A 23187-nucleotide genomic window follows, 5' to 3' on the forward strand; every position below is an offset into this window, starting at 1 on the left:
TACTCATTTAAAAACATTTAATCGATGCATCGATGTGACATCATCGTTTCACACACAGTCGTCCAATCAGAGGTCCAAACACTCATGATGTCATCGACCACCAGTTGTTATGATTCAGGATGTTGCAGCTGAAGTTCTGAAGGAGACGTCGGGTCACAAAGAAACACGAGTATCATCGTTCATTAATCTGTGTTATTAATAATCATCATCAGAGAAGCTAGAAACAGAAACAGCAACAGACAGAAACAGACAGACAGAGACAGAGACAGACAGACAGACAGAAACAGACAGACAGACAGAAACAGCAACAGACAGAAACAGACAGACAGACAGCAACAGACAGACAGACAGACAGAGACAGACAGACAGACAGACAGACAGAGACAGACAGAGTTTGAGGAGCTCCTTGTTGTTAAACCTTGTCGGTGTTACTTGTTATCTCCAGTCTGTGTGTCTGCTTCCTGCTGCAGACTTTAACCAGCCGACTGTTTGCAGTGTTGAGTTTACAGCCAGAGATGAAGAACGACAGAAAGACGAACATGAACCCTGAAAACATCCAGCAGAGCAACACGGAGGACAAACGTTCCTCCAACACTTCTACTGACACAAACTGATGTTTTTACATCAGCTACAAATTATACCAACATTTCATAAAATCATCCGTCACATTCATCCAGTCGAGACGAACACCAATACATCCAGACGGAACATCAGACACCTGCTACTGAATGTTGAAGGATAACTTTAGCTTCATCTTTTAGTGTTTGTGATCAATAATTAGTCTCATTACCAGCTGATCACGATCAATAAACTCATGTGATGTGTACGGCCGCGTGGCAGCGACTTCACTGCTTTTATTCTTTATTCCTCCCTGAAAGCAACATGTGTGGAAAGATTCATGTCGTGTTTTAAATCACACTGTTTATTAGAACTCGTTCTCAGCAGAACATCAGAAATCTGGACTCAGTTATGTTGAGATGGTTCTGACGGGTCATTCAGAATTCTACTGAAAAACAAACAAATCTTTTTTAATCAGAAAGAACGAGTTCAGAGTTCAGCCGGGATTGTTCTTCTCATCTCCCTGAACATGAATAAATAAATCATCTGAACGATGGTGCCGAGTTCAGCTGCAGAACCTCTGACGGGTCGCTGAGGTCTGGATCATATCAAAACACACGCTGAAGTCGTTTGTTAGTTTATTTTGTCTCTGTGACTTTGGACTGAACCAACATCAGAACCAACACTCTGAGGGATGTTAGTCTGGACCTGATGAGCAGCTGCTGTCAGAACACCTGTCCCGGCGTCCAGGTGAGCATCAGTTCCTGCAGCCGATCTCCTCCTTGTAGCGGGTCGTCAGCGTGTTGGCCTTGTGCGTCAGTTTGGACAGAACCGCGTGGAGTCCGTTCAGGTGGAAGTGAAACTCTTTCTCCAGGTCGTCGTCCCGCGTCTCCGGCCGCGACACCTCGGCCGCGCCCGCCTTCTCCTTCCGCCGCTCCTCGCCCTGCAGGACGCCCCACTCGATGTCGTTGCGGATGGACTTGAGCAGCACGTACGAGCTGTACATGTCCCCGTCCTGCTGGAAGTAGGCGGCGCCGTTGGTGGCGGCACTGCCGTTGGCGGCGGTCACCGCTTTCACGTCCTCGGTGTCGTCCAGCGGGACGTCCCGCAGCAGGCTGGGCACCATCACCGTCTGGTCCATGTTGTTGACGGCGCCGATGAAGCGGTTCATGGCGTTGAAGAGCGAGTTCTTCTGGTTGTAGGAGTCAGATATCTGCATCATGGTGACGTCACAGTCGGGCCAAACTTAGCCCGCTAATGCTCCTGAGAGGATTATTCTGGGCTGCAGTCAGATCCTGGGTCAGGTCTTAACCAGCTCCTGAGCTCTGAGAGCTGGACCAGGTCACACAGGTGCACTCACCACGTCTCCATGGACCACCTGCTGCACCTGTCGCTTCACCTGCTGCTTCACCCAGAGAGTCCCAGTGAGGACGCCAGCCAACTGCTTCACCTGAAACACAACCACAGAAGAAGAGAGAGGCTGCTGAGTTCAACAAAGAGAAGAAGACACAAACACAGACTGTGACTTCAATCAGCTGATCACATTTACAGTTCATTACATCACACAGCACCAGACTCCATTCAACATTTGGGTGATTTTAGACTCTGTTATGAAGAAGCATCTGATCCTCATGTCTGATCTCTGTCCTGTAAATATAACTTGTATCTCTTCATTTCTACCTTCAACAAGAACCAACAGGTAAACTTCCTGACAGCTGTCGGCCTCAGGTGTCTGCTCACAGTTCATTTCATCACACAGCACCAGACTCCATTCACAATTTGGATGATTTAAGACTCTTTTAGTAAATCCATCTCAGCCTGTGAGTAACAAGTGTAAAGATGGAGGGTCATCACTGGAGATGATTAGCTTTAGCAGCAGAGCTACACACACACACACACACACACACACACACACACTGAAGCAGGAAGTCTCCAGCTGCCTCTGTCTGCTAGCATCAGCCGGCTAAACCAGCTAAACGATTATCCGACGAGCTAACGGTGCTAACGGTGCTAACGGTGTTCTGGTGGATGATTTGACTTCCAGTTAGCGTTAGCTGCATGATGCTAACATGTAGCTCAGAGCTAACAGTTAAAGAGTCGAGTGGGACAGATGATGCTAATCAGCAGCTAGCTTAGCAGCTTAGCTGTAAACCACCGGGATGGAGGCTGCTGGCTGCGGCATCCATTACCGGACACACCCAGCCCCGAGCCGCCGGTCCATCCCGGGCTAAAGAGTGACCGTCCTCCGGTTCGGACCCCCAGAGAGGCACCGCGGGGACATCACGTCCTCACGGAGACGTGTAACACGACTGACGGATGTGGGTCGAACAGAAACACGAGAAAATAAAGAGGAGTCCGGACGCGTCCGATAATGGAACCCCCTGCACGTGGTTCGGTTCCGGCATAGTCAGAAAACAGCGGAAAGGTGCGCTTGTTTCCGGTTCTGTTGGACGGGATTAACGCTGGTCTAACAGTCTAACTGTCCTGGTGACCCGGGAGTGGTACCGTTCAGTCCGTCTTACTGAGCCTGACTCCGGTACCGTTAGCTCCCCCGCCCGGTCCCGGCTGAGCTCACCGTGTGTCGGCCGCTGCTCCTCGGTCCTGTCGGTCCTGTGGGCCGCTTGTCTGGTCGGGTCGGAGGTCCGGGCGGTGTGCGGCGGTGTGCCGGAGTGTGGGCGGAGACTGTCAGGAAGAGACCGAACCTCCGCACACAGCCAATCACAGGCCGACAGGCCATGTGACGTCACGCCGAACGTTGGAAAATGTTACAGTAGGAGCGTGCTGTCCATCTGAGTGATGACGTCACTTTACAAACGTCCTTCAGGAGCATTTTTTTATTTTTTATTTATTTGTTCTTTTATTTGTTCATTTGTTTGTTTCAGATTTTTTTCATACCAAATGACATTTAATAATAAAAGACAACATGAGACATATTTTAACTTAACATTTTTACGATTGAAGAACTTAAAATGAAATGAGTCATACTTCTATCATTTACACTGAATCCACCATATTAATATTTAAATGAGAACATAACTAAGTGAATACAACAGGATGGAGTAATGAGGTATTAACTACTGTAAACATTATTAATATGAACATGTTGCTCCTGGATGTAAACATGTTACTGTCTGTAATAATAATAATAATATATATAAATCAAACACTGTCTGACCTCCACACACGTTTATTCAGGACATCAAGTGAAATCAACTCAAACACACTGAACAGTTTGGACTGAAGCGTCATGGAGTCGCTCTGCAGTCTCAGTCTGAACTTCTATACATCAGTAAACATGAAACACTGTGTTGTTATTAATGTTTCACTGCAGTTTCATTTATTGTTCCTGACCTGAAGCCTCACAGACAAGAATCAACACATCAGAGCCAAGAAGCTGGAAACTCACAGAACCACGGAACCACAAGTTTCTACACAGAACCACAATAAATACAAGGGGGGGGGGTCTCCATGGTGACGAGTGTTGTCGTCTCTTTTCCTGTAAAAGAAAGGAAAGAAAAGAGGAAGCAGCAGGAACTGATGAAAAACAACGACGACAATGTGTGTGTGTGTGTGTGTGTGTGTGTGTTACCTGTCAAACCATCTCGTACTGGTTGGCGTTGATGAAGCGAGACAAGCAGCAGGCCAGAGACGCTCCTATCAGCTGAGAGGAGAGGCAGCATATCATGATGTCACAGAGCCTCAACGAGCTAAAGCTAAAGCTAATGTACGAACTGACAAGTTGTGACACACAAGTTGGACTTTAAGAAAAATTTCAGAATTCTAAGACAAAAGTTGAATTTAAAGATAAATGTCATGATTCTACGAACACAGTGCATTCTGGGAAAAAGTCAAGTCTGAGGAAAAAAGTTGGAATTTCAACAACAAAAATTTGAACTCTGGGAACAATTTAATTTTAAGAAAAAATAAAGAAAAAATATTTTAAGAAAAAAACGTTTTTTTAAGAAAAAAAATAACTCTTTAGGAAAAAAAATTAAGGAATAAAAACATTTAATTTTAAGAAAAAAAGATTAAGAAAAATAATATTTTAAGAAAAATGGTGACATTTTAAGAAAAAATATCAAACTTTTGAGCAAAAAAGTTTAAAAATTTCAAGAAAAATGTCAAAAGAAGAATTCTGAGCAAAAATTTAAGAAATGGATAAATAAAAAGTCTGAATTTTTTACAGTGTAGTACAACTGTGGTATTAAGTAGTGTTCAGTTGACGTCTGTCCAGGTGTGTGTACAGGTGCTGCGTGTGTCCAGGTGCTGTGCGTGTCCAGGTGTGTGTACAGGTGCTGTGTGTGTCCAGGTGTGTGTCCAGGTGTTGTACCTGAGAGAAGGCGATGCCGAAGGTAACTCCAGCGATGATTCCCATGTTGCTCTCGATGAAGGACGTCACCAGCTCGTAACAGCCCTGCAGACGCAGATTCATTAATCCATCTGCTCTCCACCAGGTGAGAAAGACTTTACCTGATGTTCACCTGCCATCCGTGAGTTTCAGACCTGGTTGTGGACTTTGCGAGCAGCCAGAGTGGCGTTCTTCAGGTCGGACACGCTGCAGTCAGAGAACGTCACGCAGCAGCTGGCAGGAACGCCACCGAGAGGGAAATACACAGAGCTGAACCAGCTGGTGTAGTTATAGACCCCACAGCACTGCAGCTGCAGGTAGACAGGTAGGGAGGCAGGTAGGGAGACAGGTAGGGAGACAGGTAGGGAGGCAGGGAGGGAGACAAGTAGGGAGGTAGGGAGACAGGTAGGGAGACAGGTAGGGAGACAGGGAGGGAGACAGGGAGGGAGGCAGGTAGGGAGGCAGGTAGGGAGACAGGGAGGGAGACAGGGAGGGAGACAGGTAGGGAGACAGGGAGGGAGGTAGGGAGACAGGTAGGGAGACAGGTAGGCAGACAGGTAGGGAGACAAGTAGGGAGGGAGACAGGTAGACAGGTAGGGAGACAGGTAGGGAGACAAGTAGGGAGGTAGGGAGACAAGTAGGGAGGCAGGGAGGCAGGGAGGTAGGGAGACAGGTAGGGAGGCAGGGAGGGAGGTAGGGAGACAGGGAGGCAGACAGGTAGGGAGGCAGGTGGGGAGGAGGGAGACAGGTAGGGAGACAGGTAGGGAGACAAGTAGGGAGGTAGGGAGACAGGTAGGGAGGCAGGGAGGGAGGAGGGAGACAGGTAGGGAGACAGGTAGGGAGACAGGGAGGGAGGGAGGGAGACAGGGAGGGAGACAAGTAGGCAGACAGGTAGGGAGACAGGTAGGGAGACAGGTAGGCAGACAGGTAGGGAGGCAGGGAGGAAGGGAGGGAGACAGGTAGGCAGACAGGTAGGGAGGTAGAGAGGGAGACAGGTAGGGAGGCAGGGAGGGAGGGAGGGAGACAGGTAGGCAGACAGGTAGGCAGACAGGTAGGGAGGTAGAGAGGGAGACAGGTAGGCAGACAGGTAGGGAGGGAGACAGGTAGGCAGACAGGTAGGGAGGTAGAGAGGGAGACAGGTAGGGAGACAGGAAGGGAGACAGGTAGGGAGGTAGAGAGGGAGACAGGTAGGGAGACAGGTAGGGAGACAGGTAGGGAGGTAGAGAGACAGGTAGGGAGACAGGTAGGGAGGTAGAGAGGGAGACAGACACAAACAGACAGGAAGTAGATTATCTGAAGGTGGACTGACCTTACTCTCTGCTGCCCTCCTGCGGCAGAAACTAATAATGCAGTTTTTCATAAAACTGTATCACCTTCAGTCAAACTAACAGGACAGAATCCTCTCACAGTCAGAGTGATGACATCATCTTAACACAGTTATTGATTACCTTATTGATTATGAATATAAAGAGAGAGAGATAAAGAGGCACTGACTCTGCGCTGAACGCCGTCCACAGCCAGACTCCTGTCGTCACGTCCGTCATACCGCATCACTGCGTCGCTGAACGTCGTGAGGAACGTCCCTTTAATCTACACACACGCACACACACACACACACACACACACGCACACACACACGCACACACACACACACACGCACACACACACACACACCACACACACACACACTCAGTATGCCGTCAGTATGTAAAGTGGCGTTCGTGTAAAAATGTGTCGTCTGAAATGACCTCGTGACGAAAGATAAATCCAGAGATTCCAGCGATGAGTTCCGTCATGAAGACCAGAGACAGAAACACGGCGTACTGCAGGGGTCAGAGGTCAGAGGTCAGGGGTCAGAGGTCAGGGGTCAGGGGTCAGAGGTCAGGGGTCAGGGGTCAGGGGTCAGAGGTCAGGGGTCAGAGGTCAGGGGTCAGGGGTCAGAGGTCAGAGGTCAGCAGGTTATTGTCAACATCAAACACAGCACTGTATCTGAGTAAGAACACATGAGTTGATTTAAGAGAAGCATCAGACCAGCTTCAGCATCCAGGGCCGCCCCCTGCAGGTGGCGAAGCAGCCGAACAGTCCGAACAGCACGATGGCGACGCCGGTGCCGGTGAGGACGTACGGACCGTTTGAGGGGGCATTGGAGATCAGCAGCATGTAGGGGCCCAACATGAACCTCCACCACAAGCCCACCGACAGCAGCACCACACCTGTCACCTGAGGGCGAGGGGCTACAGGTCAGACAGACTGTGTGTGTGTGTGTGTGTGTGTGTGTGTGTGTGTCAGCATCACATGACTGTAATGAGCTCTGACAGCAACTTGACAAACTGACAAACAGGCGACAGGAAGAGACGGCGTCCTCGCAGCACGTCGACCCCACACACAGTACTCTGATTACTGCTGTGATCTGATGGTAACTGGTAACTAGTTACTAAAGCTGTCGTGGAGTAAATGTGCAATATTTACCTCGGAGATGTGTGAAGTTACATAAAAACTATCCAGTAAAGCACCTACAGTACAGCTGCACCGGGCTAAGAGAGCCGTTAGCACCGGGCTGAGAGAGCCGTTAGCACCGGGCTGAGAGAGCCGTTAGCACCGGGCTAAGAGAGCCGTTAGCACCGGGCTAAGAGAGCCTTTAGCACCGAGCTAAGAGAGCCTTTAGCAGCAGGCTAAGAGAGCCGTTAGCACCGGGCTAAGAGAGCCGTTAGCACCAGGCTAAGATAGCCTTTAGCACCGGGCTGAGAGAGCCGTTAGCACCGGGCTGAGAGAGCCTTTAGCACCGGGCTGAGAGAGCCGTTAGCACCGGGCTGAGAGAGCCGTTAGCACCGGGCTGAGAGAGCCTTTAGCACCGGGCTGAGAGAGCCGTTAGCACCGGGCTGAGAGAGCCGTTAGCACCGGGCTAAGAGAGCCTTTAGCACCAAGCTAAGAGAGCCTTTAGCAGCAGGCTAAGAGAGCCGTTAGCACCGGGCTAAGAGAGCTGTTAGCACCGAGCTAAGAGAGCCTTTAGCAGCAGGCTAAGAGAGCCTTTAGCACCGGGCTGAGAGAGCTGTTAGCACCGGGCTAAGAGAGCCTTTAGCACCGAGCTAAGAGAGCCTTTAGCAGCAGGCTAAGAGAGCCGTTAGCACCGGGCAAAGAGAGCCGTTAGCACCGGGCTAAGAGAGCCTTTAGCAGCAGGCTAAGAGAGCCGTTAGCACGGGGCTAAGAGAGCCGTTAGCACCGAGCTAAGAGAGCCGTTAGCACCGGGCTGAGAGAGCCGTTAGCACCGAGCTAAGAGAGCCTTTAGCACCGAGCTAAGAGAGCCTTTAGCAGAAGGCTAAGAGAGCCTTTAGCAGCAGGCTAAGAGAGCCGTTAGCACTGGGCTAAGAGAGCCGTTAGCACCGGGCTAAGAGAGCCGTTAGCAGCAGGCTAAGAGAGCCGTTAGCACGGGGCTAAGAGAGCCGTTAGCACAGAGCTAAGAGAGCCGTTAGCACCGGGCTGAGAGAGCCGTTAGCACCGGGCTAAGAGAGCCTTTAGCACCGAGCTAAGAGAGCCTTTAGCAGCAGGCTAAGACAGCCGTTAGCACCGGGCTAAGAGAGCAGTTAGCACTGGGCTAAGAGAGCCTTTAGCAGCAGGCTAAGAGAGCCGTTAGCACGGGGCTAAGAGAGCCGTTAGCACCGAGCTAAGAGAGCCGTTAGCACCGGGCTGAGAGAGCTGTTAGCACCGAGCTAAGAGAGCCGTTAGCACTGGGCTAAGAGAGCCGTTAGCACCGAGCTAAGAGAGCCGTTAGCACTGGGCTAAGAGAGCCTTTAGCAGCGGGCTAAGAGAGCCGTTAGCACCAGGCTAAGAGAGCTGTTAGCATCAGATCCAGCTGATCTTGGTTTGGTATAATCTTATTTTATCTCTCCATGAATGAAACATGTTGTTTAAATGTCACTGAACTCTGATTAAATACAGCAGAAATAAAACACAAATAATAATATTAAATGAATAACAGAACTTCATGTTTCAGCTGTTTGTCTCCAAACTGAGAATAAACCCTGTTGGTCTGAAAGCTAAACGAGGTTCAGTCAGTCACCCAGAAGATGAAGCAGTAGAGCAGCAGCAGTGACTTCAGGCAGAAGATCACCGGTTTGGTTTCCATCCTCCTCGGCGCCATGACCCGACTGACCCACTCCACTCCGCTTCACGCCTTCAGGTCCGGACGGCTCGTCTGTCTGCAGTTCACAACAAACCTGCTGTCATGAAATGAAAAGATATTTGTTGCAACTCGACACGACGATCAAAAGTTATGAACACACAAACACAAACTCAGGACAAAGATCCAGAACACAAATGGTGTAAAAAAAAACAGACAAATGTCCCAAAAATAAACCCATAAAAACCTTCAGAGTTATGAGACAGAAGGTGTTCGAGCACAGAACCAGACAGAACTGACAGAAGAGAGAAATTAAATACAAAATACAAATTAAAAACAAAAATAATAAATTGCCCAAAAATATTGCAAATTCAACCATTTCACAAAATTGCCAGCCATACACGGGCCAGAACCAGTTCACATGTGGTGCCAAACATGTGACAAAAACATAAAAATAAAAAGTGGCAAAATTGTGAAGAAATAGAAATATTTACCTGCAAAATGTCACAAAAAGTCTTAAAAAATGGTGGTGTGAATATTAATATGCCCAAAAAATGGCAAAATGTCCCAAAATAAAACATGAAAGCTTTACAAAAATGTGAACTGTAAACGGGTCAGAACCCGACCCTCTGACACACTGTGGTGTGAAGATTTAATCAAATGGCACCAAAATAAAAACACAGGAATCTAAAATACTTAACTATCGACTCCACCGGCTGATCGTGGGAAACATTTTTATTAAATGCCAATTAAATATTTTTCTTAGCAGCCAGTTTAACAGAAGAGCTTTATTTTATATACATATATATTTATGTTGGTATATATAAATATTTAAATTAACATCAGTGAGAAGAAGAAGACAAACTTTCACAAAAATGACAGAAACATGTGACAAAAAAAAGAAAAACAAAAAAGCACAAATTATATTGAAAATTATACACGAACAAACATTATTTCACCAAGATGGTGTAAAAAAGTGCAGAAAAAAAGAAAATACTGACAAATATGTGACAAAAAAGAACAAATACAAACAAACAGAGTTCTGGTCCAAATGTCTGACTACATCAGGAGAAAGCAGAATGTGACAGAACCAAAGAACAGAACATTTAACAGTTAATGTCACAAAGTAAAACACAGAACTATTCAAACATGGCAGCCGGATACGGGCCAGAACCAGCCTGCTGTTGTACACATGACTCCAGTACAATTTAACGTGTTGTGATGAAAACACAATAAAGACTTACCGGTCCAGTGAGTCGTGGTTCTGCTGTGTCTCAGGGATCAGAACCAGCAGCCTCCTGAAGCTGCTGCAGCGTCGTCGTGCTCAGACTGAGACGTGCAGGACGCCGTGTGGTCGCTGCTGCAGACATGTGACCCTCATTCTTCACACTCTGACCACACAATCAACACAGACGTGATGTTCAGGGAGGCCGGCTGCTGTCACACCTCACTGTGAAGCTCCCAGAACCACCCAGAACCACCCAGAACCACACACAGGGACAGTCCAGTCAATCTGCTTCTACAGCTTTTATTGTATTCACAGAACAGAACCGTGATCGATAATTACAGACCTGACGATTCATCCACAACAACATCAATAGTTCATCTAACATTTTTTACAGTGTGCGATTCGATCATGCAAAACAACACGTGATGCTAACGTGTGCTGTAAGCTAGCACCAGTTAGCATCATCAGCATGTCCGGTGGGAGGAACTGATCCGTGACAGTAACTTGTGCGTGTAGAAAATGGCTCATGGTGTCTTTGTAGTTTTGTAGTTTTCTCTCTCTGGTTGAACGTCCTACACTTGAACGGACCAGGGGCTGAAGGAACCGGGCTCTGCAGGAGGACACTGCAACAGAACAACAGTCGGCAGGTTGAACTTCAGTTCTAGTTCTCGGAAAATCTGTTCTGCAACTTCTGACACTCTGATTACTGACATCCGTATTATTACAGTACACAGCATCATTTATTCAAACAGACTTTGGAACAAGCGCTCGTACCAGTTTGGTGAATCTGTCGCAGCAGGCGTTGCGGATCCTCTCGGCGGAGGCGGGGCTGTCCAGTCTGAAGGGACCGCTGATGCCAGACTCCGCCCGGCTGGCGCTGATGGCATCTTTGATGGCATAGAAAACCGACGCCGCCAGAAACAGAGGCGGCTCGCCAACAGCCTGGAGAGAGAAAATGTTTGAACTGAAAACAACTCAAAGAGAAATAAATGTGTTGAAGGCGTTCTGTGTGGCGGCGGCGGCGGCGGCGTCACCTTGGAGGCAAAGATGGCCTTTTCGTTTGGAGCGTCGCGGAGCAGCGAGACAGTCAGATGGGTCGGAATGTCGCCGAAGGCCGGGATCTTATAAGTACCAGGACCGCGAGTGAGGAGGACGCCGCGGGGCGAGTAATGAAGCTCCTCCAGGGTGTAGAGACCCAGACCCTGCATGAACGCCCCCTCCACCTGCAGAGACACGGAGGAGGTGTTGACCTCAGGCGGCGCGACAGGAGCTACATCTACACACCTGAACCTTTCCTGGACTTCTCACCTGTCCGATGTCGATCGCTGGGTTCAGGCTATGCCCGACGTCCATCACGATGGTGGTGCTGAGGTTCTACAGCACAAACACCATAAATAAGTACAACAATCAGAGATATAATATACTTTATAAATAATATAAAACCTGTTGATTAACCTTGTTGTTGGGTGGATGATTTACAGATGTTTATATTTGATTATAACAGAAAGAGTCAGAACAGTGAGCTGGTTCTGGCTGCAAACAGTATTTATGACATTTTGGTGTCATTTTAGTTCAGAACCGCTCCAGTTCTTAATGGAAATTTGAACGATTTTGTGTCATAATTTTGTGCCAAATAGAATTCATTAGCCTAAATATGATATTTGTTAGCTAAAGAACAGTTTTCACTAGCATTAGCTATCTTAGGGAAAGCATTTGCTAGCATGTACTCTATATATTAATAACAATGCTGCTAGCATGCTACCAAAGTAAGCTGTCGACCTTTTCACTTCAAATAATGTATAAATCCAGCTGCATTACATTTATCACTCTGTGAGCTAATATGTTTAAGCTAACTTCCTGTTTCCAGTTTCAGAAACTCCTGAGATCCCGGAGGTTCCCACAGACGTGAACAGACACAGAGCTTTGTGGAGACGAGACCTCGATCAGGCTCCAACAGTCATAAAAGAGACTTTAATGTCTTCAAAAGCAGAATGACTGAGTCTAAGGTCTGGTTTTCTAACTAAGATATCATGATTATTGTAAATAACAGGGAGCTGAACACTGATCCTTGTGGGACACCGTTATCAACATTTGTTTGTCCGAACCTTGTGAGCTCCGGTCAAACAGTCGATCTCCACCTCTGAACACGCCACTCCGTAGCTGAAGTAGTTGAACGCTCGGCCTGAGTTTGTGTCAAAGTCGTAGCCCAGATCTGGAGTCCTGATGGATAAACAGCAAACTGTGAGACTCAGTCCTGAACTTTACTCACCAGCAGAGACTCACTCGATGAACTTACTTATAAAAGCCACTCGTACTGAGGTTGACTCTGTCGAAATACGCCGCTCGCACCTGAAACACACCGAAAATCAATAAAACCACTAATTGTCCTGAGGAGGTAATTATCAGAGAGGGCTTCCATCAACACTCACCCAGTCTTCCCATGATCCTTTGGGGTTCTTGGTCTTGTACGGTTCCAGACGCTTCATGAGGATCTCACAGGCGTTCTGGACGGCGGCTCCGTTGAGGTCCGAGGAGGCGGAGGCGGCGGTGGGGCTGGTGTTGGGGACCGTGTTGGTGCTGGTCTCTGAGATGTGGATCTTTGAACAGGGGATACCCAGAACCCTGCTGGCAACCTGGACCATCTTGGTGTGGAGTCCCTGTCCCATCTCCGTCCCCCCGTGGGTCATCAGCACGGACCCGTCAGTGTAGATGTGGACCAGCGCGCCGGCCTGGAACACAAAGAGACGATGACTAACAGAACTACGACGCCACCGTCTGTTTGTTCTTCACTGCTTTGTGATCGGACCTGGTTGAGGAAGACGGCGGTGAAGCTGATCCCAAACTTGGTGGGGACGATGGCGAGTCCTCGTTTAGTCCACCGGTTCTGTCTGACAGAGTGAAAACACACAGAAGTCTCGTTGAAACTCAACGCTCACGGGGGAAGTGTTGGGTCATAAGTGTGTTCTAGACCGGCTCAATGTGTCATGTGGAGACTTCTGTTGTACGTGGCGATATATGAATAAAGATTGATTGATTGATTGATTGATTGATTGTGTTCACCTGTTGTACAGGTCGACGGCAGCTCTGCGGTCCTGGTATCCACAGCGGGACAGGCACTCGTCCCAGCAGCGGTCCAAGGTGAACTGATCCAGGATCTGGTTGTAGGGTGTCGACTCTCCTTCCACATACAGGTTCAACCTGCGCACCTGCAGGGGGAGGAGTCACACTTTGGACGCTGCTCATCCATCAGCTGTTGGTCACTTTATTCATCCAGCTACGTACCTCCTCGGCGGGCCGGCCCAGGCTCTGAGCTACATCCGTCATCCAGTTCTCAGCCACCATCATGCCTTGTGGGCCTCCGAAGCCCCTGAAGGCCGTGTTGGACGGCAGGTTGGTGCGGCACAGGTAGCCGCGGCCGCGTACGTTCGCCACGCTGTACGAGTTCTCCATGTGGAACAGAGCGCGCTCCATGACCTGAACGAACGCACAGGTGATGACATCAGCACGTCGTCAGCAGAGACAGAAACACTCGGTGTTTTAACGAGACTCACCGACAGAGAGAGGTCCATCGAGTTCCCAGCATTACTGTAGTACGACACGTCCAGAGCCACGACCTTACCGCTGCTCAGGTAACCCACCTGGAGCAAGAGAAGAAGAAGAATGACTAACTGACAGGAAGAACTACAACACCCTCCCTCCCTCCCTCCCTCCCTCCCAGCAGGGGGCGACCTCCCACCTTGTATTTTCCATAGAACGGGTGTCTTCCTCCAGTGATCAACATGTCCTCGTCTCGGTCCAACATGCACCTCACGGGCCTGTTCAGCCTGACAGCACAACACAGGAAATCACAACTTTCACACTTCATTTCAAAATAAGAGGCTCTGATACGACGTGATGGTCAGACGTACTTGTTTGCTGCCACGGCGACCACAGTGGACAACATGGTGGTCCGGCTCTCCTTCCCCCCGAAGCCTCCGCCCATCCTCTTCACCCGGACCACCACCTTGTTAGCAGGGACGTCCAACGCCTTCGCCACCAGCGACTGACGGAGACAGAGCATCAGTAGCTGCTGTAATGTGCAGCAGGTACAGTAGAAGCACCTGCAGCGTACACAGGATTAGTGTTACCTGTGTTTTGCAGGCAGCTTGAGTAGAAACGAAGAGCTCCATCTCGCCGTCTTCTCCCGGAACAGCCAGAGTGACGTTTGTCTCCAGGTAGAAATGTTCCTGCCCTCCCATGTGCATCTCACCTGTCAGTGATGAGTACATGATCAATACCTGCTGATCAGCTGGAATCAGGAGAAATCACACAGACAATCCTACCCTCCAGGACGTGGTCGGCCTGTTTAAAGCCCGCCTCCAGGTCTCCCTTCTGGATGGTTCTGATTGGCTGATAGAAGGACTGGGCGGTGATGGCTTCCTGTCGGGACCGGATTCATTTCCAGGTGAGTAAAGTTCAAAGTTCTGTGTCTAATGAGCATAAAGTGCTAATAACAATGTGCTTATAATGCTAAACTAGGTATGTTCTACTATTAGCATTAGCATGTCAGCAACATTATGTTAGCATGCTAATATTAGCTTTAGATTGAAAGCTTAATTGCTTTGTTGACTTTTGTTTCTGTCTAAAACAAACTCTTAGATAATAAAGCCACCGTACAGAATAGAAACCCTTCGGTTATATTATAAATATCAAATCAAGTAACTCAACACCATGTTACACTTAAATATGGACACAGGTGTTGTCCTCAGCAGTACAGGTGTTTCCTGTCTCACCTGGATGGTGACGACCGGCTGCAGCTCTTCGTATTGGACCCTCACAGCTTTGGCGGCTCTCTGAGCGTGAAGTTGAGTGTCGGCCACGACGGCGCCGATGATGTGACCCACACAGGTCACCTGCAGAGAGGAGGGACACATCATCAGCCTGAACCTGACAGAGCCGCCTGATTGGCCAGACGAACAGAAACACACCTGGTGCTGAGCGAGGACGGTCTCGTCGTACGCGATCGGTCCGGTGGCGTTACTGCCGGGAATGTCATCAGCGAACACGCAGCAGACCACGCCGGGCATAACCTCTGCTGCAGAGGTGTCTACAGAGCTGAGACACACACCTGGGTTAGACGGGACAGGTGTGTAGCACAGGTGTGTGTAGCACAGGTGTGTGTAGTACAGGTGTGTGTAGCACAGGTGTGTGTAGCACAGGTGTGTGTAGTACAGGTGTGTGTAGCACAGGTGTGTGTAGTACAGGTGTGTGTAGCACAGGTGTGTGTAGTACAGGTGTGTGGTACAGGTGTGTGTAGTACAGGTGTGTGGTACAGGTGTGTGTAGTACAGGTGTGTGGTACAGGTGTGTGGTACAGGTGTGTGTAGCACAGGTGTGTGTAGCACAGGTGTGTGTAGTACAGGTGTGTGGTACAGGTGTGTGTAGTACAGGTGTGTGGTACAGGTGTGTGTAGCACAGGTGTGTGTAGCACAGGTGTGTGTAGTACAGGTGTGTAGTACAGGTGTGTAGTACAGGTGTGTGTGGTACAGGTGTGTGTAGCACAGGTGTGTGGTACAGGTGTGTGTAGCACAGGTGTGTGTAGCACAGGTGTGTGTAGTACAGGTGTGTAGTACAGGTGTGTGTGGTACAGGTGTGTGTAGCACAGGTGTGTGTAGTACAGGTGTGTGGTACAGGTGTGTGTAGCACAGGTGTGTGTAGCACAGGTGTGTGTAGTACAGGTGTGTAGTACAGGTGTGTGTGGTACAGGTGTGTGTAGCACAGGTGTGTGTAGTACAGGTGTGTGTAGTACAGGTGTGTGGTACAGGTGTGTGGTACAGGTGTGTGTAGCACAGGTGTGTGTAGCACAGGTGTGTGTAGTACAGGTGTGTGTAGTACAGGTGTGTGTGGTACAGGTGTGTGTGGTACAGGTGTGTGTGTGTGTGTGTGTTGTGCCTTACAGGATCTTAGCGTGTGCTTTGCTGCTGGTGACGAGCGCCAGGTAGAGCTCGTTCTCATACAGCGGCACGTCGTCGCAGTAAATCGCTTCGCCCGTCGCCTGCTTCAAAGCAGACAGGTGCATCATGGGACGGCCCACCGCATCGTCCTGGCTCCGCCCCTCTGGCACCGCCTGGAGGACACGTGTGACATTAAAACTGGGAATGTGACCTTGTTAACAGGCTAAAAACATCCAGCTAATTCAAAGACTTTTGGTGAATCTCAGTCACCATGACAACAGCCTGTCAGGTGACGTCGTACCTGGTAGACCTGAACGCTGGACGGAGTCTCCGGATGGTAAATCTGTGCAGCACTCAGACAGTCTGACGGGACCTCGTCCACATTCACACCCTGAACAGTGAACCAGCACAACAGACTCAGTGAAAACCAAACAATCAAAGTTGATGTTTCAGAGATAATAACTGGATCAAAGCCTTCGATTCTACAGACACTCAGAAACATGAGTCACTTCTGCAGATCCAGACCTCCTGGAGGAACAAACACCCGGGTCAGATTCTGGATCTGATCTGGAGCCGCTCACTGACGGGAGGAGAGCTCACAGAGTGTTTGTTCCTGTTGACCCATTATTCCAGAACCAGCTTTGATTTTAAGAAACTAAGTAATAACATTTTTAATAAATACAACACTTCAGTCCAATCTAATTATAGCTACAAATTATTCTCTCCAAGAACAGATTTAAATCCTGAATCCACAAACATACGTTGTACTTTAAGCGAGCAGCACCGACAGCCTCAGACAACAGAACCTCAGGAGTGAAACCAGAACCGACCTGCGCTCGGAGCTTCTGCAGCACCGACAGGTAGAACTTGTAGAAGAGGCTGAGAGTCAAAGTTCTGCGGTACGTCACCATGCCGCCTGGCACCGAGGGGTCCAGGTTCATCTCCTCAGCCAATGAGGAACACGCCTCCTGCAGTAGCTCCTCCCCCCACCGCCTGCATGACATCATAGAGTGAGACTTCCTGTCTTCCTGTGATTCTTACTCTCTCATATAATCAGCGTCTGTTACCGTCCCAGCAGTCTGTTCGCCGTCTTCTTCGCCAGCACCGTAGTGGCCGCCATGCCGCCGTAGCTCAGCCTCAAGTCCTCGACCACGTCGGACCCCGGAGTGAAGGTGACGCTCATCGCCGCAGTAACGATGCTGATGTCATCCTCGCGGCGGGGCGACTGTTTGTAGGCGGAGACGAACTGAGACTGAAGAAGACAAACAGAAACATTAGAGATACGTCCAGACGTGGACGATCCCGATCTGTGACACGTTTCTACCTTCTTGCTGAGCGGGATCTCGACGGACAGAAGAACTTCCTGCGGGCGCAGAGTCGTCTTCCTGTAGCCTGTGAAGAAACTATCGTCCATCTGAACATCGCGAAGGCCATCTGACACACAGACAGACAGGAAGAGGAGGGGTCAAAGGTCAGAACACAGTTAGCTGCTATAGCATAACGTCTGTTAGCGGTGCTAAAGTTTCATGGTTCTTATATAACGACTGTTTACAGGCCGACACACTCAGTCAGCTGTTTGTAGATGCAACACTGAGATTAACGGTCACCTGAACACCTCCTGATACACATGGTGCCAGTAAACGCACCATGACAATGAGTTTTCACACATATCTTCTCCGGGTTCATGACTTTACATCATGTGTCCAGAAACATGACTTTAAAGAGATGAAACAGAACCGTGAAACACAGCTGACACAGTGGAACTGAAACTCATGTTGGACTGAACTTCACAATAAAGTACGGAAATTAAGAATTTGAGCAGTTTAGAGGATTTTAAGGACGAAACTGATCCAGTCAGTCAGAAGTATGTGTGACCGTGTGACCGTTTGTGTGTGTGTGTCTGTGACCATGTGTATGTGTGTGTGTGTGTGTGTGTCTGTGTGTGTGTGTGTGTGTGTGTGTCTGTGTGTGTGTGTGTGTGTGTGTGTGTGTGTGAGCATGTGTGTGTGTGTGTGTGTGTGTGTGTGTGTGTGTGTGTGTGTGTGTGAGCATGTGTGTGTGTGTGTGTGTGTGTGTGTATGTGTGTGTGTGTGTGTGACCACGTGTGTGTGTGTGTGTGTGTGTTACCCTTGTCCATCACTGTCAGTTTGCAGCCTGCTGCCATGAACACAGGGTTGAGGTCTGAGATGGGGCTCGCTGTCATGATATTTCCACCAACAGCCTGAAAACACAAAAGCACCACAGTTGCATGAGACAGTGAACACAACACGTGGTGAATATAAACACAGAGACGCTCGAAGGATGATTTGTTGTTTTATTCTTGAGCTCCCCACAGTGACTGAAGCTCTGTGGGATAAACTGTCAACTCACCGCCACGTTGCGTATCTGCAGTCCAGCGAACCAGCGCAGTTGTTCCAGGACAGCGAGGAAGACTTCAGTCTGATGAGGAGGAAGAGTCTCCACCGCCTGCCTCAGCACCGCCGCCATGTGGCTGAGCGTGCACGCCGCCCCGAACACGACGCCTGAAGACACACGAGGTTCAGTAACGTGATCAAAGTGTTGTGAGTGTTTTATCAGAGTGTCTGTGCTCACCGTCTGCAGTGTGAGTCACTGCGTTCAGCTCGGGGATGAAGGCCGGGGCCAAGATGACCGGATACACCATGCTCTTAAACTTCACCTCGATACCTACGAGCACAGCAGGGAGTCCGTGAACAGTTGAGTCAGTCAACAGGTGAGTCCGTCAACAGGTGAGTCAGTCTACAGATGATTATTAAAGGAATGAATGAGGGGCACACTGACCCACTTCGGTGTTTCCCACCACCACTCGGGCCTCTGGATGTTCCCACTTCAGTCGCAGGAACTCGTCCAGACTGTCGGGCTGCAGCCACACCACCCTGTCGCCACGGAAACACAGGGAGCCCGACCTTTGACCTTTGGTCAGAGACTACATGGGAGGACAGAGAAGCAACAACTTTTCAACTAGCAGTATTATTTGTTGTACTACAGTTGAACTACAGTTCCCAGAATGCCTTGGGAGATGCATAAATAGTCACTAGAGTCTGTTGACACTGAAGAAAAGTTAAAACATGAAGATTCTCAAGATTTCTGAATAAATTCACGGACAGAAAATCACAACGAACGTCAGAAATAAAAATCAAGTCTGACTGAATGTAACTCATGTTTGAGAAGCTCGGCTTTATATCTGAGCTGTGAATCTTCTTTAACTGAGCTAACTGGCTAACAGATGATAGTGTGGACTCTTCTTCTACGTGATGATGCTGCGTCGGGTCGTGTGTGACGTCACCATGAGCTCCGGAGGGAAGATGACTTCCTGTGTGGGGTCAAAGGGCGCGAAGTCCGCCGTGTTGAACAGAGTCGTGGCTTCCTGCGTGAAAACATCCAGATTACAGTGGGTCACATGAAACACGCCGCTGTGGACTCAGTTTGTACAGAACCACGTGTTCACTTCCTGTGAGGCGGCGCCCTCCAGTGGCCGGAGTGAGCATTACAATATGATATTATAATGTGACACTTACATCAGCGTCGGTCTCAGCTCCGTTCCCATTGGCCATACAGCAGCCGTTGTCCCGCCCCCGGCCACCACAGCACCCCCCCTCCTGGAGACACACAGTGTAATCTGATTACATCAACATCCTGTCAACAGAAACCTGTTTCCAGTCGTCAGTGAGTGAGTTGTTTGGTCTGTTTGTTTCTGCTGCTGAACTGTCGGGTCTCATCCCGGTCCTGGTTCTGGTTCTGGTTCTGTGTGTGTGTGTGTGTGTGTCTCACCACAGTGAAGGTCTTGTACCCCTCCAGTATGGGTCTGTATCCGGTGCAGCGACACAGATTTCCTGAACACAAACAGATCATTTTCTTAGTGTTCTGACATCTTTAACCATCTGAACTGATGTTTGAACATCTGGTCGACGGTGCTGATCCGTCTCCGGCAGTACCGTGGAAGGCCTCCTCCACGTCGGACATGTTGGGTGTGGGGTTGTTCCTGAGCAGAGCGTACATGGACATGACGATACCTGGAGTGCAGAAGCCACACTGAGAGCCGTGAGCCTTGGCGATGCGCTCCTGAACAAGAAACAGGATCAGAACAAGGACGCGATTCTGTTCTTCAGCTGGTTCTGAGCTCTGCTGCCCTCTAGTGGACACACACCTGTCCACCCAGCTTTAACACCGTGTGTGTGTGTGTGTTACCTGCACAGGATGTAGTTTCCTCGCCACGCTGCCGATGCCCTCCACCGTCGTCACGGCGACCAGGTGCAGGGAGCAGAGCGGGGCGAGACAGGCGTTGACGGAGAAGTGACCGAGCCGGAGTTAAAGAGCGTTCAGACATTCAATCAGTTAATCAGCTGTGAAATCAGTTTGTTACCACCAGACGTCAGATGAGAGCACATGACTGCAGCTGACACACACACACACACACACACACACACACACACACGATCACACACACACACACTCAGTTTAAGGATACATCAGCTGTTGGGTGTGTGTTTGGTATCTGGACAGCATCACAGTACAGGCTCCACAGCCGCCCTCAGCACAGCCCAGCTTAGTGCCTGTTAGACCCACTTCACACACACACACACACACACACACACACACACACACAGCGTGAGGCGACACATGAACATCTCCAGCCGTCCTGTTAAAGACTAAACTGTCTGTTTTTACTGTAAATCAATAAATGGCATTTAAAGGAGCAGTTCACTCAAACATTAACATCACTCATCAGGGTCAGATCTAAGATCTGATCCAGGGTCTGATCCAGGGTCTGATCCAGGATCTGATCCAGGATCTGATCCAGGGTCTGATCCAGGGTCTGATCCAGGGTCTGATCCAGGATCTGATCCAGGGTCTGAGGGGGGTTTTGACTTTGACCTGCTGGTTGTTATCTCACAGACGGTCGACGACCTCACAGCCTGTTGTGGTTTTTTATGAGAACACCAATAAACCAAACTCCATTCAGAAAAACACTCATTTAAAGTCCAAACACAGCAAGAAGTGTGTGTGTGTGTGTGTGTGTGTGTGTGTGTGTGTGTGTGTGTGTGTGTGTGTGTGTGTGTGTGTGCCTACACTTTCTCCTCAGGTACGTCAGCAGGGTCATCTCTGGATCTGCGTTTCTCTCAACAATCTGAAAAACACAAATGAAAAAATGTAAATAAATGATTAAATCAAGAGTCGGTCCGGTCTGTTCCCGTCTCTGATGAGGACCGCCGGGTCCAAACAGAATCCTGAGTCCATCTAATACAGAACCTGTCGCTGCTGAAGGTCCAACACAGATTCAGTGTGTCTGGATGTTTCACATAGAAACAGAACCACAGAACACTGAGAGATCATTTCAGTTTGATTCTGACTAATCAACGACTCCTGAAGGCTGATTGGATCTGGACCACAGTTATTATCCGTTCATGACTGAACTGATCTGTGTTCAGTCTGATGTCACTTCAGTCACTTCTCTTTATATTTCTTTATATCTTGAATGTCTTTAAACTGGAACATTCACGCTCTGTTCCACATTCCCTCACATGTTCTGCTCTCAGGCCACGTTCTGCCTCCTTCTGCTCAGTAATCAGTAACTTGTGTTGCACAAACATTAATGAAGGTAAATATTTGTGTGCGTTCACATAAAGTCAATATTAAACAGAGCAGACGTGTGAATATCATGGGAATCTTCCACAGATGTACAGAACTCCATTTAAAAAGTAGCTGATTTAATTATTAATGAGTTATTTTCTTACCTTCTTCCCATTAACGAAGAAGATGAGCTCGTCTGATGTGGACCCGGGCTGGGTCTTGGTGTCGGCCATGGTGATGCTGGTCTCCCTCATGGTGTCGGTCGTCTGGTTCTCTCTGGATGTCTGACTGTACTGATCCGGACTCCGGAGGGGGATCCTCTGCAGGGAGGCGTGTCCTCAGACTGACCCGCCTCCCAGAACACCAGACAGCCTCCTGAGATCCAGTCTGACGCTCAGGATCCAAAGTCACCTGGAAGCTTCCCACATCAATCAATCAATCAATCAGTCAGCAAAGAAATGATTATTTGTGAAGAGAGTTCAATGTGTTCTCTGAGTGAGTATCAGCTGTGACCTTTGACCCCAGATAGACTCACTGTACTGAGGCTGATCATTCACAGATGATCATTCAGCTGCTCCCCCGTGTTTACATGACGCAGCGTCAGTCACATGTTGGCCCGAGGCCCGGGTCCAGGTCCAGGCCCAGGCCCAGGCCCAGGTCCAGGCCCAGGCCCAGGCCCAGGTCCAGGTCCAGGTCCAGGCCCAGGCCCAGGCCCGGGTCCAGGTCCAGGCCCAGGCCCAGGCCCAGGTCCAGGCCCAGGCCCAGGCCCAGGTCCAGGTCCAGGTCCAGGCCCAGGCCCAGGTCCAGGACCAGGCCCAGGCCCAGGCCCAGGCCCAGGACCAGGCCCAGGACCAGGCCCAGGCCCAGGCCCAGGCCCAGGCCCAGGCCCAGGTCCAGGTCCAGGACCAGGCCCAGGTCCAGGTCCAGGCCCAGGTCCAGGCCCAGGTCCAGGCCCAGGTCCAGGTCCAGGCCAGGTCCAGGTCCAGGTCCAGGTCCAGGCCCAGGTCCAGGCCCAGGCCCAGGCCCAGGCCCAGGTCCAGGTCCAGGCCCAGGCCCAGGTCCAGGCCCAGGTCCAGGTCCAGGCCCAGGTTCAGGTCCAGGTCCAGGTCCAGGTCCAGGTCCAGGCCCAGGTCCAGGCCCAGGCCCAGGCCCAGGCCCAGGTCCAGGTCCAGGCCCAGGTCCAGGCCCAGGTCCAGGCCCAGGCCCAGGTCCAGGCCCAGGTCCAGGTCCAGGTCCAGGTCCAGGCCCAGGCCCAGGTCCAGGCCCAGGCCCAGAAGACAACTCAAAAAAAATTAAATAAGAAAATTGTAACAAAAATATAACATTTTAGAGAGAATAATGTTTCTGATATTTATATTATCTATAAAATAAACTATATAATGTAATATTGTTATCAGTACAAAAGAAAAAATCCA

At 49.6% G+C, this 23187-nt stretch overlaps 3 protein-coding genes across 7 annotated transcripts; all 3 read right to left on the reverse strand.

The window, feature by feature from the left end:
- Window positions 1–2: 2 nt before the first annotated feature.
- Window positions 3–3282, reverse strand: LOC115576692 (mid1-interacting protein 1-B-like). The gene is made up of 2 exons (XM_030409278.1): window positions 3134–3282; window positions 3–2008 (listed from the first exon to the last, which is right to left on the reverse strand). The coding sequence occupies exon 2, from the start codon at window positions 1778–1780 to the stop codon at window positions 1316–1318; it is 465 nt and encodes a 154-aa protein (XP_030265138.1). The 5' UTR covers window positions 1781–2008; window positions 3134–3282; the 3' UTR covers window positions 3–1315.
- A 447-nt stretch (window positions 3283–3729) lies between these two features.
- LOC115576678 (tetraspanin-7-like) lies at window positions 3730–10387 on the reverse strand. Of its 4 annotated transcripts, none has more exons than XM_030409266.1 (9): window positions 10268–10387; window positions 8964–9102; window positions 6938–7126; window positions 6655–6729; window positions 6401–6496; window positions 5062–5217; window positions 4889–4972; window positions 4148–4219; window positions 3730–4054 (listed from the first exon to the last, which is right to left on the reverse strand). In XM_030409266.1, exons 2-8 carry the CDS (start codon window positions 9042–9044, stop codon window positions 4151–4153), a joined length of 750 nt encoding a protein of 249 aa, XP_030265126.1. In that variant the 5' UTR covers window positions 9045–9102; window positions 10268–10387; the 3' UTR covers window positions 3730–4054; window positions 4148–4150. The 4 variants fall into 4 exon arrangements, with proteins under 4 accessions (XP_030265126.1, XP_030265125.1, XP_030265124.1 ...); XM_030409265.1 differs by having other exon boundaries at window positions 8964–9120; XM_030409264.1 differs by having other exon boundaries at window positions 8964–9123.
- A 148-nt stretch (window positions 10388–10535) lies between these two features.
- On the reverse strand, window positions 10536–22046 carry xdh (xanthine dehydrogenase). Of its 2 annotated transcripts, XM_030409133.1 has the most exons (34): window positions 21937–22046; window positions 21272–21329; window positions 20670–20766; window positions 20390–20498; window positions 20137–20263; window positions 19973–20034; window positions 19720–19800; window positions 19488–19568; window positions 18983–19127; window positions 18776–18868; window positions 18554–18705; window positions 18311–18404; window positions 17508–17617; window positions 17251–17435; window positions 17014–17176; window positions 16485–16574; window positions 16187–16356; window positions 15219–15345; window positions 15024–15143; window positions 14574–14670; window positions 14379–14500; window positions 14160–14293; window positions 13988–14075; window positions 13803–13889; window positions 13534–13725; window positions 13312–13457; window positions 13058–13139; window positions 12681–12980; window positions 12548–12600; window positions 12357–12471; window positions 11560–11625; window positions 11286–11474; window positions 11026–11193; window positions 10536–10874 (listed from the first exon to the last, which is right to left on the reverse strand). In XM_030409133.1, exons 1-34 carry the CDS (start codon window positions 22024–22026, stop codon window positions 10824–10826), a joined length of 4044 nt encoding a protein of 1347 aa, XP_030264993.1. In that variant the 5' UTR covers window positions 22027–22046; the 3' UTR covers window positions 10536–10823. The 2 variants fall into 2 exon arrangements, with proteins under 2 accessions (XP_030264993.1, XP_030264992.1); XM_030409132.1 differs by having other exon boundaries at window positions 15024–15345.
- Between the last annotated feature and the right edge of the window lie 1141 nt (window positions 22047–23187).

Source organism: Sparus aurata, chromosome 24 (assembly GCF_900880675.1).
Source record: "Sparus aurata chromosome 24, fSpaAur1.1, whole genome shotgun sequence".
Classification (NCBI taxonomy): domain Eukaryota; kingdom Metazoa; phylum Chordata; class Actinopteri; order Spariformes; family Sparidae; genus Sparus; species Sparus aurata.